At 43.0% G+C, this 17,783-nt stretch overlaps 1 protein-coding gene across 1 annotated transcript in view; it reads left to right on the top strand.

Annotated features, from left to right (window-relative positions):
- micu2 (mitochondrial calcium uptake 2) overlaps positions 1 to 17,783 on the top strand; it is a 419,472-nt gene that overhangs the window by 288,079 nt on the left and 113,610 nt on the right. The window contains exon 6 of the mRNA XM_069891395.1: positions 15,230 to 15,277. Within this exon, the coding sequence (XP_069747496.1) occupies positions 15,230 to 15,277 (48 nt within the window). The remainder of the gene's footprint in view (positions 1 to 15,229; positions 15,278 to 17,783) is intronic.

Raw genomic sequence — 17,783 nt, 5'->3', positions numbered from 1 at the left:
CAAATATTTAAAAAAGCAATGAAAACCATGAAACTTCTAAATTCCTCCTGGACACACAAAATCACAGATTTCCTACTGGGGTACAGAAACACAAAGCACACCCCAGCAGAACTAATGTTTGGCCACAACCTGCGGACCAGGCTGTCCACGGTTCTTCCAGATTTAGGTGGTCTCCAATTGCAAAAAAACAGCATCGCCACAAACCTCACCATTGGAAGTGGGCAAGAGAGTTCTGGTACAAGCTTATAGACAGATTGTGGAAGCGACACATGGACCAATTATGAGTATTGACTGACACTAAAGTCCACGAACTGCCTCATGAACTGAACCAGACCTGCCATGGCCTGCCCTAATCATTCCACCCATCAGGCTGAGTGGTGGGGCGGGGGGGGCACAGAGACTGTCACGAAGCCAAAGAGCCCAGTTTGGAGTCCAGTAACTGAGACATGCAGCCAGGAGGGCAGTGAAGGCAGACAGTCGCCACCAACCCAACTATCTACGGGTCCCAAGAAAAGACCAGCACAGTAAACCATACCGAGGCAGTCAATAAGAGAAAGAAGACCACCTGAATGCTTTAAGGACTATGTGCCCTGATTATTATTACATACTTTCCCTTTTATAATTATAATTACTCACGAGATTTGTTCTAATCCTCACTTGTAGTCCTGGGCCCGATATCTTATTAGTTTGAAGGGCCCCAGTCGGCATTTATTGCTTGGGGGGTGGGGGGGGGAGTGTTGGGTATAAACCCGCCCTCTGCTGGACATCATGACGCCCACATGACTAGTGGGTTCATTATTGTTTGTCATGTATATTAATGACCTGGATGATGGAGTGGTAAATTGGATTAGTAAGTATGCAGATGATACTAAGATTGGTGGTGTTGTGGTCAGTGAGAAAGGTTTTGAAAACTTGCAGAGGGATATAGGCCAGTTAGAAGAGTGGGCTGAAAGATGGCAGATACTGATAACTGTAAGATGCTACATTTTGATAGGAATAATCAGCAAATGGTAGATAATTGAGGAGTTCCATAGAACAAAGAAATTTAAGAATTCTGGTACATCATTCCCTGAAAGTGGAGACACATGTAGATAGGGTGGTGAAGAAAGCTTTTGGTATGTTGGCCTTCATAAATCAGAGTATTGAATACTGGAGTTGGGATGTCATGTTGAAGTTTTATAGGGCATTGGTAAGGCCAAATTTGGAATATTGTCTGCAGTTTTGGTCACCGAATTATAGGAAGGATATCAACAAAATAGAGAGAATGCGTAGAAGATTTACAAGAATGTTGCAGGTTTCAGGTTTGAGTTACAGGGAAAGGTTGAGCAGGCTGGGACTTTAAGATTGAGGGGGTGATATGATAGAGGACTTTAAAATTATGATGGGGACAGATGGAGTCAATGTGGACAGGCCTTTCCCGTCGAGAGTGGGAGAGATTCAAACAAGAGGGCATGAATTGAGATTGAAGAGGGAAAAGAATAGGGGAAACATGAGGGGGAATTTCTTCACTCAGAGGGTGGTGGGAGTCTAGTCAAAGCTTCTGGTCAAAGTGGTAGATGTGGGCTCAATTTTAATATTTAAAGAAAAGTTGGATAGCTATATGGATGCGAGGGTTATGGAAGGTTAAGGGGCAGGTGCCGGTCAATGGGACTAGGTGGAAGAAAGTATTTGGCGTGGACTAGAAGGACTAAACTGGCCTGTTTCTGTGCTGTAATTGTTATGTGGTTATGTATGGTTTGAGCAAAAAGCATGGCGGCTGAAGCAGCTGAATAAAAGGTGGGAGAGGAGAGGAGGAAGGAAGGGGTAAGGGATGAAGAACAGGCTAACTTTTAGAAAAGGCTCAGTCCCAAAGCATTGGTTAACTTTTCCTCCTTGCATTAAACTAATTAAGCATTGATTATTCTGTTTGGCTGACTGAAACTTATGGACAGTGGATTACTGCATTGATTCATTAAAGATGTCTGTTAGGATTTCCATCAGCTGGCCTCACAGACCTGCAGCACCTGACCGATTATTTAAAAATTTTAATAGATTTTAAATTTACACATGCAGCAGGGTACAGGCACTTCCATCCCACAAGTCTGTGCCACCCAAATACACCAAATGACTTACAACCCCCATAAACTGGAGCACCTGAAGGAGGAGCACCAGGGAAAAAACAGACACAAACTCCTTACAGTCGGTGCTGGATTCGAACCCTGGTCATTGGTGCTGTAATAGCATTGCACTAACCACTACACTCAGTGTGCCACCCTGATATGTTATGTGATCCTGCTGCTTTGCATTGGTTCACCCTGGACAGGATCCTCCTCAGCCGTGGCTAAGCATTGGTAGAGAGAACAGTGATGGATGAACACTGGAAGCATTTCTTTTTCTGTTCCCTCTACTTTCTGTCTGTTGCATGGGTCCCTCCTTTAAATTTTCAGTCCCAACTCAAAATTCACATCACATATGTCATCTTCCCTCACTTCCCTCCCTGTTATGAGCTTTCAAAACCAACTCAACATGTGAAGACTAATTGAACATGAGTTTCCACAGTCATTCTCAGTCATTTAAATATGATGCTTGGGGAATAAAACTCACATCTCAAAGCTTTCCACACCAAAGTGAAATATTGAATGAGTGTTCATGCTAATTGCATACCTTCAAGGAATAATGTAATGTTGGATCCTTAAACACTGATTAAGTTCATTGTAGATTTCTTGAAATAAAGCTTTTATTAAGATGTATTAAGGAATTATGTATTTAGGTATTCTACCTAACTAGAATGTAGTTTTCTATGGCTTTTTTAACCTCTGTAATTTCAATTCAGATTACCATTAGGTTGTGAATTTACATGGTGAATTTAAATGTTGTTTTGTGTTGTATTATTCAAATATAACTGTTGTAACAATCAAAATTTAACAAATTTCCATGCTTGAATGCATCAAAGAGTATGTTCTTAAAGCTTTTTTTTTAAAAACCAAATACATTAAAGTCTAGTTGCATTTCAAATTAAGTGCAATTTTCCAATTAAGGGTCAATTGTACCCAAACTCGTGCATTAAAGTTGGATTTCTGAATGTCCAGACAATTCTAAAATGTAAAGATGTACACCATATAGTATCTTTTGGTGCAAAGGGAATCATTGGTTGTACTTATTATCCGTGCCAAATAACTATTTCTTATTTTTTTGTACCTGTGAGTAACGTAAGTGCACCCTGGAATGCAGCCGTTAGCCTTGAATGGTTAAATGTGTATCACCTGCCATCTTGTGGAAACTTTGGAGTAGTGTCTGTATAAAATATACATATTTTTATCTAAATTTGAATTTCTTATATTATCATAACTATTCCATCTCACAGGGTCTATTTTATCTGTAGCACACAGCAAGGATTACATATGACCTGAATTGTTTGAAGGACACATATCTATATGACATTGTATCAAGAACAAATTCTTTTCATGTTCTTCCAGATGCAGTTTCACACATTAGCTGGCAATTATTGCAACATACATTCTGCTTATAATATGATTAATCTTCACTGGACTATTTATTGACTTTGCTCTAAATGGTCCTCTAATTGTTTTTTTAATAACTGGATTGAATTGTAAGAAGCATTTTTTTTCTCATCATTAATAGCTATAATGGTCTCAATGTAATTAGTAAATAGTGCAGACCTAACATTCTGGAGAACGTTAGCTTCTACAGATATTGTATCTACTCGATCTCTGTCTTAGAAGTAAAATTCAAGGACAAAGTGATCATGTGAGTCTGCCATGTGATGTGCAGAAATGCGCTATAGAGGACTTCTAGCTTTGATTGCTATTCTGCAATGAGTTAGCTCTCATGCAAGGTGAAACGTTACAATAATGTCTCTATCAGGAGACGACAGAGGGAAATTGTAGATGTACGGTGATGATGGGTACTGGTTCTGTAATGATGCCCCAAGGGTTAATAACTCATCAACACCGTCAAGGCTTGCAAAGAGATGAGGCACTTGAATATTACTGGCACCTACATGTAAGAGGACAGCATTATATGCTAAGAATGGTCATAAGGGGATAGTAATGATATCAGTTAATGATTTGAAGGATATAGTACTTCTTTGCTTTCTTATTTATCCACCAACTTTAGTAATTCGGGTTGATTTTCAATAAAAATAACCATTTTTTGAATAATATGCCTGTTGTTTTAATTCACATTTTCTTCATCCCCATGTTATTATGTTGTTTTATTTTGTTGATGTATCAAAACCCATTCTATATTGCAAAATAGCTGCTATCCAGTGTAATATTTTCATGGTGATATTTCTTTTAGTTATATTTAAATATTCACAAGCATGATGTCATGATGACATTTATTAAAACAGTTTTTAGTGTGTTTTCAATACTGAATTAGGAGTTTATATAAATATGTTTATCTTAACATGGGATTTACAGTAAAAGATCATCTGAACTGTTTTAACATCTTGTGGTTGGACAAAGTGCACTTTTCCTTGATAACTTTTCTGAGAAATTATTTTGTCTGTCTAAGCACATTAACCAACAGTGAAAAAGAATGTTTATTTCAAGGGAAAGCAGTTTCACCTTGTCAAGGGGACATGTTTCCTAACTAAGCAGTGCTCTCTTTTGGCTCAGGGCTCGCTGTACCAATGATCCAGCAAGCAGCTTGGAAGCTTTATGTGTTAGCGTTCCTTATTTGGCCCCAAAATCTGGTGTTTTTCTATGAACCATGTAAAAGTCAACCCCCCCCACACACAATTTTTGACCCACCCACCCGCTCATCCAAGCTCCCGATGCCTTGACAGCAGACATTCGGCCCAGCCTCCATCTCACCCACCAAAATTCCCAATCCTCCAGCCGCCTGCCCACCAGAACTCCCAAGTCCATGACAGTGGACCCTTGCCTCGGCTGCCTGCCCACTGGAGCTCCTGACGCCTTGACAGCGGATCCTTGCCCGGCCACCTGCCCACTGGAGCTCCCGACACCCTGACAGTGGACCCTCAACTCCCCCCCCCCCACTCCCAGCCACCCAGCCATTCAAATTCCCAGCTGCCTACCCTTTAGAGCTTCCAGCACCCTGACAGTGGACCTTCGCCTCAACCGCTTGCCCATCGGAGCACCCAAATTCCAGCTGCCTGCCCACCAGAGCTCCCGATGCCTCAAAAGCGGACCCTCACCTCGGCTGCTCACCGGAGCCCTGGCCATCCACCCATCTGATCCTCCGATGCCCAGATCGCAGTCTTATACCACCTGGTCCCAGCCATCCGAGCTCCCAATGCCTTGAATGACACAGGTACTTAACAAGGTCAAAAGTGTGACCCATGTAAAAATCAACCCACCCCCTCATTTTGTGGCCTGAAAATGTGGTCCAAAAAATGTGTCAATTACATAAATATATGAGGAATGTACAGATTGGTTGTATGTCAAATCTTCCAGATTTAGCATAAAGCTGAATTACTTGGATCTTTCTAAATAATATTGTAGTTGTTTCTGGACGCGACCATTTGCACATTGTGTGTGTTTATACTAAGGACACCTCACATTACCCCGCATCTCCTTGCATCACCGCGATTTTTTTGTCCCTCGCATCACCGCGCATTTTAGGACTACCCGAACTGTTTCTACCGAGCGATGAATACGCGGTGATGCAGGGCGATGCGAGGAATGGGAGGTGATGCAGGGCGATGCGAGGTGACCAGGAAGTCCGATGAGCAATTGAAAACCGCGGGTGAAAAATCGCGACTTCCGGTGAGTCACCCGCGGTGTTTCCACTGCGAGGTCGTCCCTCGCATCACCCCGCATCGACCACCTCAAAAGTAGGACGCTGGAGCACCTCGAATCGCCGCACATCAGCCACAACCGGATGTGTTTACAGTGTGGCCAGATTCGAGGTGTCACCGCGCATCACCGCGTTTCACCTCGCATTATTATTGATTTTATATGAAATATCTTGGAAGCATCTGTAGAATGATAATTGTAACAAATGCAGGAAAATAAATAAATGTCCCATCTTAGATGCTGGGACCATAGAGCAGGGAAACAACATTCTCTGCCAGATCATGTGGATTATCAAGCATTACTTTATTGCTTATTTTAACTAAACCTATTTTGTTCTCCCTACATTTGCATTAACTCCTCCTAGATTCTATCATTCACTTAGGGACAATTTATAGTAGCAAATTAAGTAACTAACCTACTATACATATTCAGGATATGGAAATAAACAAAATCATGTGAACGGCGCGTGGTATGAACGACCAGCATTGAACCCAGGTTACTGGAGCTGTCCTACTAGTTGAACTTCTATTCTGTCCATGTTGACGTAATACTGTGATGGACCAACACCCTCTGAATTGGATCATTAAAATTCACCAATTGTACCTGCTGAGAAAAGACTACAGCAAGAATTGTTCTGAATGCGTAGTGCCAGCAGTTTCTGGGATGCACTCATCACAGGGCAGTTCCAACCAGTAGTCCCAATACTCAGCACAGCTCAAAGCTACTTTAATGTGCACATTAGTCCCAATATGTCTAAATAATCTTAACAATGAAAGCTATGGGGCTTTTCCCAATTGTAGTTTAGAAGATGTCAAAGATTATTAAAAGCAATGAGGGCATCAAGCTCTTTCCATTGAATATATGCAAAGTATACAACAAGATCAGGGAAAAATGCACAAACACAGTTAAAAGTGTCACCAAGATCTCAGCACTTTTCAGCTATGTGTGGCCAGATCTTTCAAAATTAGCACGATGTAGTGGGTTGTGCACAAGCGCAGCAAAAAGACTAGACAACGGGCTGTGAGCTCATTAAGTACAACTGATTTACTTTGAAGTTCGCACTGCAGCCTTTAAGGTCGTCTGGAGCCTGCCCCTCGCATACAAGAACTCATGTTACACTGACATAAGCATGTACACATACTTCCGGTCTGTACCAGAAAACAAGGACCTGCGAAGCCATCTTTGCTGCAGCTGCCCCGTGGACTGCGCGTGACAAGCAGGGCGGATTCGCTGCTGCAATTATGTATGACACCACACAACCCACCCTCCCTCCCACCAGAACTGGTGCTGGTGGTCGCACTGCACGTCGTGGATGAGATCTGCTGCTTCGGTGGTCAACCCCTACGTGTTGGCGTGGGTCCGTTACCGGGTCTGACAAGTCCAAGTGTGCTGGTTTAAGGTGGTCCAGGGCGAAAAGTTCCTCTCTGCCCCCAATATCAAGAGTGAAGATGGAGACATTCCTCTGAAACACTTTGTAAGGTCCCTCATAGGGGCACTGGAGGGGTGGCCTGTGTCCGCTGCTGCGAACGAACACATAGTCACAGGTGTCTAAACCTGCGAGGAAAGCGGAGGCAGGGGGTGGCAGTGTCACAATGGCGGTGGTGGTGCAGGTGATCCCAATTTGTCTCTTAGTCTTTCCAGTTCGATGGTGGTGCCGGATTATTGCCCTGGTGGTGAAGGGAGGAATTGGCCTGGGACTGCAAGGGGTTCACCGTAGACCAACTCTGCTGAGGAGGTCTTGAGATCATCCTTCGGTGCTGTGCAGATACCAAAGAGGACCCATGGCAGTTTGTCTGCCCAGTTTTGCCATCAGTGCCGACTTAAGTTGGCGATGAAAACACTCGACTAGTCCTTTGGACTAGGGATGGTAGGCAGCGGTGCGGTGTAGCAGGGTGCCCAGGAATTTTGAGAGTCCATTGCAAAGGGTGGAAGTGAATTGAGCCCCCTGGTTGGTAGTTATTTGCGCTGGGACTCCAAAGCGGGAGACCAAGGCGGAGAGGAAAGCCCTGGGGCAAGTGTCATTGGTGGTATCCGGGATGGGGATGGCCTCCAGCCATCAGGTAAATCTGTCCACTATCATGTGCAGGTAGTATGACCCTCAGAGTGGCCCATTATGTCGAGGTGGATATGGAACCTGCAAGTCGATGCAACAAACTTTTGGAGGCGGGGTTTGGAGCGCCACTGGACCTTCGCAGTTTGGCAGTGCGTGCAGGTATTCACCCATTCATTAACCTGCTTGCGCAGCCTGTGCCAGACGAAACAGGATGATATAATCCGTTCCATCATTCAGATGGAGGGATGGGAAAGGCTGAGTAGCATGAGACAGCTGAAAAAGGCGAGGGGCCTTCAAGTTTTGTCTACAAACTGTTCCAGGACACCGCCCACCACTGTGTTGGCTGTGTCAACAGTGAGGGCTGTGAGCATGCCCATGCATGGGTGGACAAGCATCATTGTGGCAGCCAGGGCCTCTTTGGTCTTCTGGAATGCGGCCTGCGCCTCGTCAGTCCAATCAAGGTCTTTCTTGGAGTTCAACCTGAACATGAAGAGTGGGCACATGATGATGGCAGTTGCAGGGGATGAACCTGTTGTAGAAATTCACCATGCCCATGAATTCTTGCTGTCCTTTCAGAGTCGTCAGTCTGGTGAACCGTCAGATAGCCTTCACCTTGTCGGGTAAAGGAGTGGCACCATCCTTGGTGATCCTGTGGCCCAAGAAGTCAATTTCATCAAGGCCGAACTGGCACTTCACTGGGTTGATGGTGAAGCCAAACTCAGCCGGTTGGTTGAAAAGCTGGCAAAGATATGAGATGTGCTCCTCAAGAGTCTTGCTCGCTACCAACATATCATCCAGGTAGATGAAAAGGAAATGCAAGTCTCTGCTGACTGCGTCCATGAGGCACTGCAAGGTCTGGACTGCGTCTTTCAGGCCAAATGACATGCAGAGAAACTCAAAAAGGCAGAAGGAGGTGATGATAGCGGTCTTCTGGACATCGTATGGGTGGATCTGGTGGTATCCGCGGATCAGGTTGATATTCCGCGGATCAGGTTGATATTAGAGAAGAGGCATGCACCATGGAGGTTTGCTGTGAAGTCTTGAATGTGTAGCAGTCTGGCGTTGTCACATCATTTAGGCGTCTGTAGTCTCCTCAGGGTCTCCAGCTGCTATTGGACTTGGGCACCAAATGGAGGGGAAAGGCCCATGGACTGTCAGACCAGCGGACGATACTGAGTTCCTCCTTGCGCTTAAACTCTTCCTTGGTGAGGTTGAGCTTATCAGGGGCCATACGTTAGGGTCATGAATGCACTAGCGGGCCTGTGGTCGCTTTGTGGTGCTGGACACCATGCATCGGCATGGCGACAGTGAATTGGAGACACAAGGTGGAGGGATAGCTGGCAAGGAGGTGGCTGTATTGGCTGTGCGAAGTCTCCACAGAGGTGAGCTGGGTGGTGGGCTTATTGGACGTGCCAATGTGTACAGTCTAAAAGGTATCTGAGTGGACCAGTCATTTGCCCTGGAGGTCTACCAATAGACAGTGTGCCTGCAAGACATCTGCACCTAGAAGAGGCTTGTCCACAGATGCCAGTGTGAACGACCAATTGAAAGTGGTCTTGCCAAAATGTACAGGGATGCATCTCTTGCCGAAAGTTTTAATAGCACTTGTTGGCTGTGCGCAGGGTGGGGCTGTGAGGTCTCCCATGTGTCTCAAGCAAGGTAGGGGGAATGACACTTATTTCCGCACCCGTGTCCACGAGGAATCTGCGGCCCGAGATCCTGACCCAAACGTGAAGTAGGCTGTTTGGCTGGCCAGTTGCCATGGTCATTAATGGCGGCTAGCCCTGTCGTTTCCCTGAAACAAGCAAAGCTGACGGCATCTGTATGCTCCTGCACCCCACCATTTATGGTAGAAGCACCGTTTTGGGACAGGCTTCTTAGTTCGTGGGCGGGGAGGTTCTGGCCTTGTAATGGAGTTGACTGTCCCTGCAGGCTCACGATTGGAATGATAAATGACATCTGCCCGTGCCGCGACCTTACATATCTCGCTGAAGTCTATGTCAGCCAGTAGCAGCTTAATGTCCTTGGGTATTTGCTCGAGCAACGCCTCCTCAAACGTGAGGCGGAGATTGTGTCCCTCTGCTAAGGTGAGCATCTTGTCCATGAGAGTGGATGGTATCCTGTCCTCTAGGCCATCCAGGTCAAGGAGCCTGGCGGCCCTTCACGTTGTGATAGCATGTAAAGTGCTATGAGGAGATTCTTTTGAGCCATGTATTTACCTTCCTCTGACGGCGCCTGGATGATGTCATCAACTCGTGAAGCGGCTTCCCGGTCCAGCGAGCTAATGGTGTGGAAGTATTTTGTTTAATCCAAGGTAGGCCTCCACTTGGCCAAACCAGATGTGGGGCCTGTTCGTCTAGAATATAGGCAGCTATAACACAATGGCACCTACAGCTGCGGGGTCCTTTATGCTGAGTCTTCATAACATGGAAATTCATCGGGGTCACCAGTGTAATGGGTTGTGCGTGAGCGCACCGAAAAGAACTGAGTCAGCAGGCTGTGAGTTTGTTTAACACAGCTAATTTAGTTTGGAGTTCACGCTGCAGCCTGCTCCTTGTGCACCAGAACTTGTCACAGTGACGTAAGTGTACATGTACCTCTGGTCCGTACAGGAAAAGAAGGACCCACGATGCCATCTTTGCCATGGCTGCCCTGCTGACCGCACGTGTACAAGCAGGGCCAGTTCGCCGCTCCAATTATATGTACTGCCACAATGAAAAGATTGGATAATGTTGCTGATCTCTCAAAACAATTCACCTCCTGCCAGTGTTTAGAAGCTAAAACATTTTGGAACTAAAACATAAACCAGCCTATTCAGCTCACTGCATCATATTCGAGCTAAGGAACTCTTAAAGTTGATTATAAAGGACTTTTGTAGAGACTCCAGAGGCTGCAGATGTTAGAATCTGGAGCAAAAATAATCATCTGGTAAAACCCGCTGAGTCTAGTAGTATCAATGGAGGAGAAAGGGATTGTTGATGTTTCAGGTGAAAACCATTCATCAAGACTGTAAATGATTCCAAAAATAAAGGCAATGGGGCTTTTCCCAATTGTGGTCTATATGATGTCAAAGAAATATTATTAAAAGCAAAGACTTTTGTGGATATTCATCTGAAAAAGCTTGTAAATTTAACCAATATTATACATACCCAACACCCAACCCCAACCAACCAATTTTCCCCTGCAACCGCTGCAACCGTGTCTGCCTGTCCCGCATCGGACTTGTCAGCCACAAACGAGCCTGCAGCTGACGTGGACATTTACCCCCTCCATAAATCTTCGTCCGCGAAGCCAAGCAAAAGAAGAAGACATTGTAAACAATGTTGGCAAGGGTAGCAGAGCAATGGAGAGTAACTCTCATAAAAAAGTTAATGAAATGGAGCAATGCCACAAATTTAATAGTAAATCCCTGCAAGTGAGTGTTGTCGGAATATAAAAGGTATTTGATGATAATAATAATAATAATGATGAGTTGATTATCATACACATCAAAAAATGTCCTCCCTGCAGCCAAATGGGTGCTTGGTTAAAAAAAAATCCAATTTTAGACATAAACCTCCGCACTGAAAGAGATAATAAATATAAAAGATACTTAATAAAAATTCACATTTACAGTAGTGCAAGAAAAATTGTGGTGCAGACAGGTTTTTTTGTGATGTTGGAGTAGTTTATGGTTAGGGAAATAAGAAGAGGTCTTCTGCGTTCCTGGGCACCTCACCAGGTTATGATTATTCTAGTCAGTATACTTTCCACACTACATCTGTTGAGTATAGTGTAGAATTGTTTATGGTAATTTCTCCCTATTGGACCAAAATACCTCTTTTATATCGTCTCTGTCCACCAATCAAGGTCCCAAATCATCCTTCGATAAAGCAGCAATTAATATGCAGTTCCATCCAGTGTATTGTGATCAATGCTCACAGTGTGATCTCTACATTATAATAAAGCAAATGCACACTGAATCACTACTTCACAGAGCATCTTTCAGTGCACAATCTCCCAACCCCATCATTTTAATCCCAGTGCTGTTCCAATGCTACCTCTACCTTTGGTCGCCTACACTGTTCCAACAAAGACTAGTTTTGATTTGACAAATAGCATCCATCTACAGTCAAAATACTTTGCAGCTACGGGACTCGATGCTAAGGTCAGCAATTTCAAAGAACCAGACTTCCCTGCTGTACAGTGTTGCTAAATTCACCTGCTTTTCTCTACCCAGATTCTGTCTGATATGATCATAAGATAAAGGAGCTGTAGGCCATTCCATCATGAGCTGATCCATTCTCCCATACAACCCCATTCTTCTGCCTTCTCTCCATAATCTTTGATATCCTGACAGTTCATATACCCATCATTCTCTGCATTAAATATATCATACAATATGGCTTCCACAGCCACCCATGATAGCAAATTCCAGAGATTCACCACTTTCTGGATAAAGAAATTCTTCCATATCTCTGTTTTAAATGAGTGCCCTTCAATCCTGAAGTTATGCCCTCTTTGTCCTAGACTCCTCTTCCTTGGGAAACAACTTTGCCACATCTTCTCTGTCCAGGCCTTTCAACATTCAAAATGCTTCTATGGGGTGTTTCCCCCCCCCCCCCACCCCCTCGTTCTTCCGAACTCCAAAGAATACAGTCTAAGAGCAGTCAAGTGTTCCTCATTTGCTAATCCCTTCTTTCTAAGAATCATTCTTGTAAATCTTTTCTGAACCTTCTCCAATGCTAGCACATCCTTTCTTAAATAAGAACCCAAAACTTGACCCTGTTTTCCATGTGAAGCCTCACCAGTTCCTTTTAAAACCTCAACATCACATCCTTGTTCTTGAATCCTATTCCTTTAGATATGAATGCCAACATTGCATTTACCCTCTTCATCCAACTCAACCTGGAAGTTGACCTTTAGGGCATTGGTTTTCAAACTACCCCCCCTAAACTCACATACCACCTTAAGCAATCCCTTACTAATCACAGAGCAAGTTTGAAAAAGTTTGAAAACCACTGTGTTAATTGTACCCAACTGACAAATTATGTGCACGGTTTCATAACTCCAATGACAATTTTTCTCTAGTAAAAAATATTTCAGTAACAATTGGGTCCAGAGCAGTGGTTCTCTGATTAGCAATTCCTTTCTAATCACAGAGAACTTAAAGGCAAAGGGATTGCTTAAGGTGGTACGTGAGTGGGAAGAGAAGGTTGAGAACCATTGCTTTAGGGTAACCTGCACTAGGACTCCCAAGTTTTTTTTACCTTTGAATTTTCTCCCCATCCAAATAATAGTCTGACATATTATTCCTTCTACCAAAGTGCATGACCATACAATTTCCAACATTGTATTTCATTTGCCACTTTGCACATTCTCCTAATCTATTGAAGCTTCTCTGCAGCCTCTCTTTTCCCTCCTCACTCCTTGCCTTTCCATCTGTCATTGGATCATCTGCAAACTTAGCCACAAAGCTATTTATTTCACCACCCAAATTATTACATGGCATCAAAAGAAGTGTCCCCAACACTGACCCCCGACAGTACATTCTCTGGTCGTCGGTAACCAACCAGAATAGAATTGCTTTATTCCCACTCTCTGTTTCCTGTCAATCAGCCAATATTCTACCAATATTAGTAACTTCCCTGTAATTTCATGGGCTCTCATCTTGTGAACCAACCTCATGTGCAGCACCTGGCCAAAGGCCTTTTTAAAATCCAAATATATAACATCCCCTGCATCTCCTTTGTCTCGCCTGCAAGTGGTTTCCTCAAAATTCTGCTGTGTTTCCAGCATTTCCTTTTGTTTCAGATTTCCAATTATTGCTTATATTTTTCTCTCTCCAATTCCTCTTATTCAGCTATTAACTGGATGGCATTGAAAGTATTGTGGCACCACTCGATATGTTTCTGCCTTATCACAGCATTCATGTTGGTCTCTGCACCCTTCACATCTGCAACTTAAAGCACTCTTGTATTTTTCTTATTCACTTTCCAATTCTGATGATATTGACCTGAAATGTTAATTCTGTTTCTGCCTCCAGAGAGAGATGCTGCCAGCACGTTCGTTATTCCTATTTCAGTCTTCCACCATCTGCAATTTTGTGCCTTTAAATTATTTTATAACAGATTGGTTATTGGACCTGTCATTTGTGTTTTGGCAAGGCAGTCCTTTAAGTGGGTAGCTCGTCATCCAAATGTATAGGATAAAATATTTTGCTCCCCATCAATACACAGGCAATTTGAACTGTAAATGGTGAATAAGGATATTCATAAATCTCTTAACTCCTCACAATTTTCTAATTGAAATTAATTCCTGAAGAATGAGATTTTGCAGAGATTTTAAATGGCATAGCCTTTCATTCTTAATGCAGTATCAGCTAATTGTAATGAAGAATCAGACAGTTAAGGCAAATTACAGAACTAATGGATGATAAAGAGCAAAATATTGAAAATACACCAAATTAATATTTGGGTTATTAACCTTTTGTCTAATTAATTAGTGATTTTATAGCCCTGTGTGCACAACCTAAATGCATACAATAGATCTCTTCTAATAAATCTGTACAATAGAGATGAACATTTTTTAAAAATCTATAAATTGAAGGAATTCTAAGAATTTGTGTAACAATACGAACACGTAAATATTTTAAAAATGTATTTTATTTCCCAATGTATGAGATTCCCTTCATGTGTAAATAATAGTTTCTATTTTATTTTTACTTTTGCATTTTTGTCATGCACATCATCTTCTGTCAAGTTGATTTTCCAAAGCCAATTTCACATCCTGTTCCAGGCGTGCAGAATTGAGCTGTGCTTTCCCACTGAACGAGGAGAAAAGATGCAAAGCAAGTCACCCATGGTACTCTCACAGTTAGCCTAATCAAAGTCGGATTGGATGAAGTTAGATGAAATAATTGCTCCTCTCGACTGGAGATCATGAGCAAAACTCAAAAATCCCATAGGATGGTATTCTTCATTGAAGGGAGATATCCAATAATCTCAGAAACTTCATCAATGTAATACTTTTGAGCCAAATGCTATCCACGCTGAATTGCTATCCTATCTGCGATTCATGGATGAGTCCTGTCAAAGGAAGTTTAGTGATCTTTATATCCAGAAATGGTGTATTTTAATTTCTGTCTAAAAATAGAATTTTTAAAATATTTTTGGATAGGTCATGTGTTTCTAGTTATGCAAGTTTTTTATTAATAATTTGCTGCTGGTTTGTAGGCCTATGCTGTATTATCCTATTTGATAACCTTTGCCTGTCCTTTATTCAGTTTGCTGGAATATAAAAAAAATGTACCTGCAAATCTTAGTTAAGTTCTGTGTATTAATTTTCCTCTTTACAAAAACTGCTTCCAGATGTTAATAAATATTGTAATTAATCATAAAAAGTTAACAAAGTCACCTTTTTTGTTTTGCTCTAGGTTTGATTTCATACACTGAATACTTATTCTTGCTGGGTATTTTAACAAGTAAGTGGAATTAAATTGTCGACTATCTTATTTTAAATTTGTTTGTTAATACATTTTAACCAAAATTGTATCCTGTGTTGAGAATGCCATCTTTCCCTCATGGTGCTAAGGTCAGGAATATCTCAGAGAAGATATAGGACATTCTGAAAGAGGAGGGTGAGCAGCCAGTAGTCATGATCCATGCTGGTACCTGGAAGGAAGATGTGGTCCTGCAGAATGATTTTAGGGAGCTAGGAGGCAAGGGTTTAATTCTCAGGATTACTACCAATACCACGAGTCAGTATGGCAAGATATTGGAAAATAATGTGGCTCAGGAACTAGTGCAGGAAGAACGACTTTAAATAAATGGATCATTTGGCTCTCTTCTAGGATAGGGTGGGACCTGTACAAGAGGGACGAGTTACACCTAAACTGGATGCGTGGAGGTTCACTGGTGCTACTAGGGAAGTGGAGTGGGGGTGGGGGTGGTGTGAAGCAGAGTAGCAATTGGAGGAGTTGAGGGAATGGGAATGTAAGTCTGACAGGAAGGGCAGGACAGGTAAATGAACAGTGAGACTGATAGACTGAAATGTGTCTATTTTAGTGCAAGGGGCATTGTGGGTAAGGTAAAGATGCACACAGAGCTTGGATCAGTACTTGAAGTTATGCTGTGGCCATTACAGAGTTAACTGCAAAGGGAAATGACTGGGATTCATTGTTTAGATGGGATGAGATAGAGGTAAAAGGTGGAGAGTTGTTAGGGAGAGTGCTGCAGCTGTATCCAGAGAAGACGTACTGGAGGGCTCATCCACTGAGGCAATATAAGTAGAGATCAAAAATAATAAAGGTGCTGTCACCCCAAAGGGGTTATACTATAGATCCCCCGATAGCCACAGAGAGACAGAGGTACAGGTATGTAGTCACATTATGGGAAACACATAAAGGCAACAGATTGTCGTGGTGGGATATTTTAATTTCTTGACTGGGGCATCTTTACTGTTAGAGACTTCGATGGGGCAGAATTTGTTAGGTGTATCCAGGAGCATGTAGTTCAGCCATTCTTAACCATTTACTTGGTTATGAACCCCCAAGACTCTGCTCAAAGTTTATGGGCCCCCTTCCCTGCGAAGCAGTCAAGTTTTAGTTTCTGTCCATACTTCTCTTGTACCAGTTGCAAAAAAAAACCATTAAAATTATTTAAATTACATGAGATGAAAAGAAAGCAAGGCTTTTATTTGAATGTGCTGTGCCCAACCCCCCTCCACCACCCTTTGAGAATGGCTGTTCTCAAGGACTTTGTAAGACAAGAATCTAATCAAAAAGACAAAGAAATCATGCAAAGTAAAACACAAAAATCTGTAGGCACTGTGGTTGAAGAAACTCAGCAGGTCAAAGAATGTCCTTCCTATTACAAAGGTAAAAATACATAACCGACGTTTTGGGCTTGAGGCCTTTATCAAAGTATGGAAAAATGTCCGATTAAAATAGTAGGGGTGGAAGCGTGGTCGCAAAGCCAGGAGGTAATAGGTAGAGATGAGAGGGAGGGCACAACACCAATCAAGAGGAAGAGGGATGGTGGGTTAAATAGAGATGGTAGGGGGAGGAAAGCTGGAAGGGAAGGGGGAGGGGAGGGGGGAAGAGGTGAACAGGTTAGCAGAAACCAGAAAAGTTGGTTAATGCTATCTGACTGGAGAGTGCCCAGATGGAAAATCAGCAATAAAGATGCATGTGTAAAGTTTGGGAAGCAAAAATTGAATAGGGCCTTGGAGGATTATAAAGATTGCAAGAAAACAGGTCATTAGAAAGTCTAAAAGAGACCATGAAATGTCCTTGGAGCAGGATTAAAGAGAATTCTAGGGCATTTTATACTTCTATTAAAAACAAGAAAATTGCATCAGAGTGGTTTGGCTTGACTTGCTTTAGTGAGAACAGGGTAATAGGCGAGGGACAGTAGGAGCTCAAGTAAGAAAGGGTCATCCTATTCAAGGAACAAAAAAGTATTCAACAGATAAGCACAGGTATCATAATTTTTTCCTCGAGACATAAACAGTGGGATTGGCACTCAAGGCAGGGGAATGTTCCTCTTGAAGAATGTGGGTCGTCAGGGAAGCCAGCAGTAGTTCTGACAACTTGTCTGCGAGAAGTGCATCTAGGTGCAGCTCCTGACAAGCAAGCTGAGTTAAGGAATTGGAGCTGGAGTTGGATGAACTCTAGATTATTCAGGGAGGCAGATGGGGTGATGACACTATCACACTTTGAAGGCTGAAAGAGGGTAGATGGGTGACAGTAGAAAGAGGGAAAGGGAACTGGCAGACAGTGCCGGACACCCGTGTAGCCATCCCCCTCAATAACAAATATACCATTTTGGATATGGTTGGAGAGGTACGGGGAGACCTACCAGGAGGGATAAGCCACAGCAATCAGGTGTCTGGCACGGCTCTGGTCCTGTGGCAGAGAAGGAAATGGAGGAGAAGAGGTGAGGTGTAGTGATAGGGATTACATAATTAGGGGGACAGATAAGAGGTTT

Source organism: Narcine bancroftii, chromosome 7 (genome assembly GCF_036971445.1).
Source record: "Narcine bancroftii isolate sNarBan1 chromosome 7, sNarBan1.hap1, whole genome shotgun sequence".
NCBI lineage: Eukaryota > Metazoa > Chordata > Chondrichthyes > Torpediniformes > Narcinidae > Narcine > Narcine bancroftii.
This window is presented reverse-complemented; position numbering and strand designations above follow the sequence as displayed.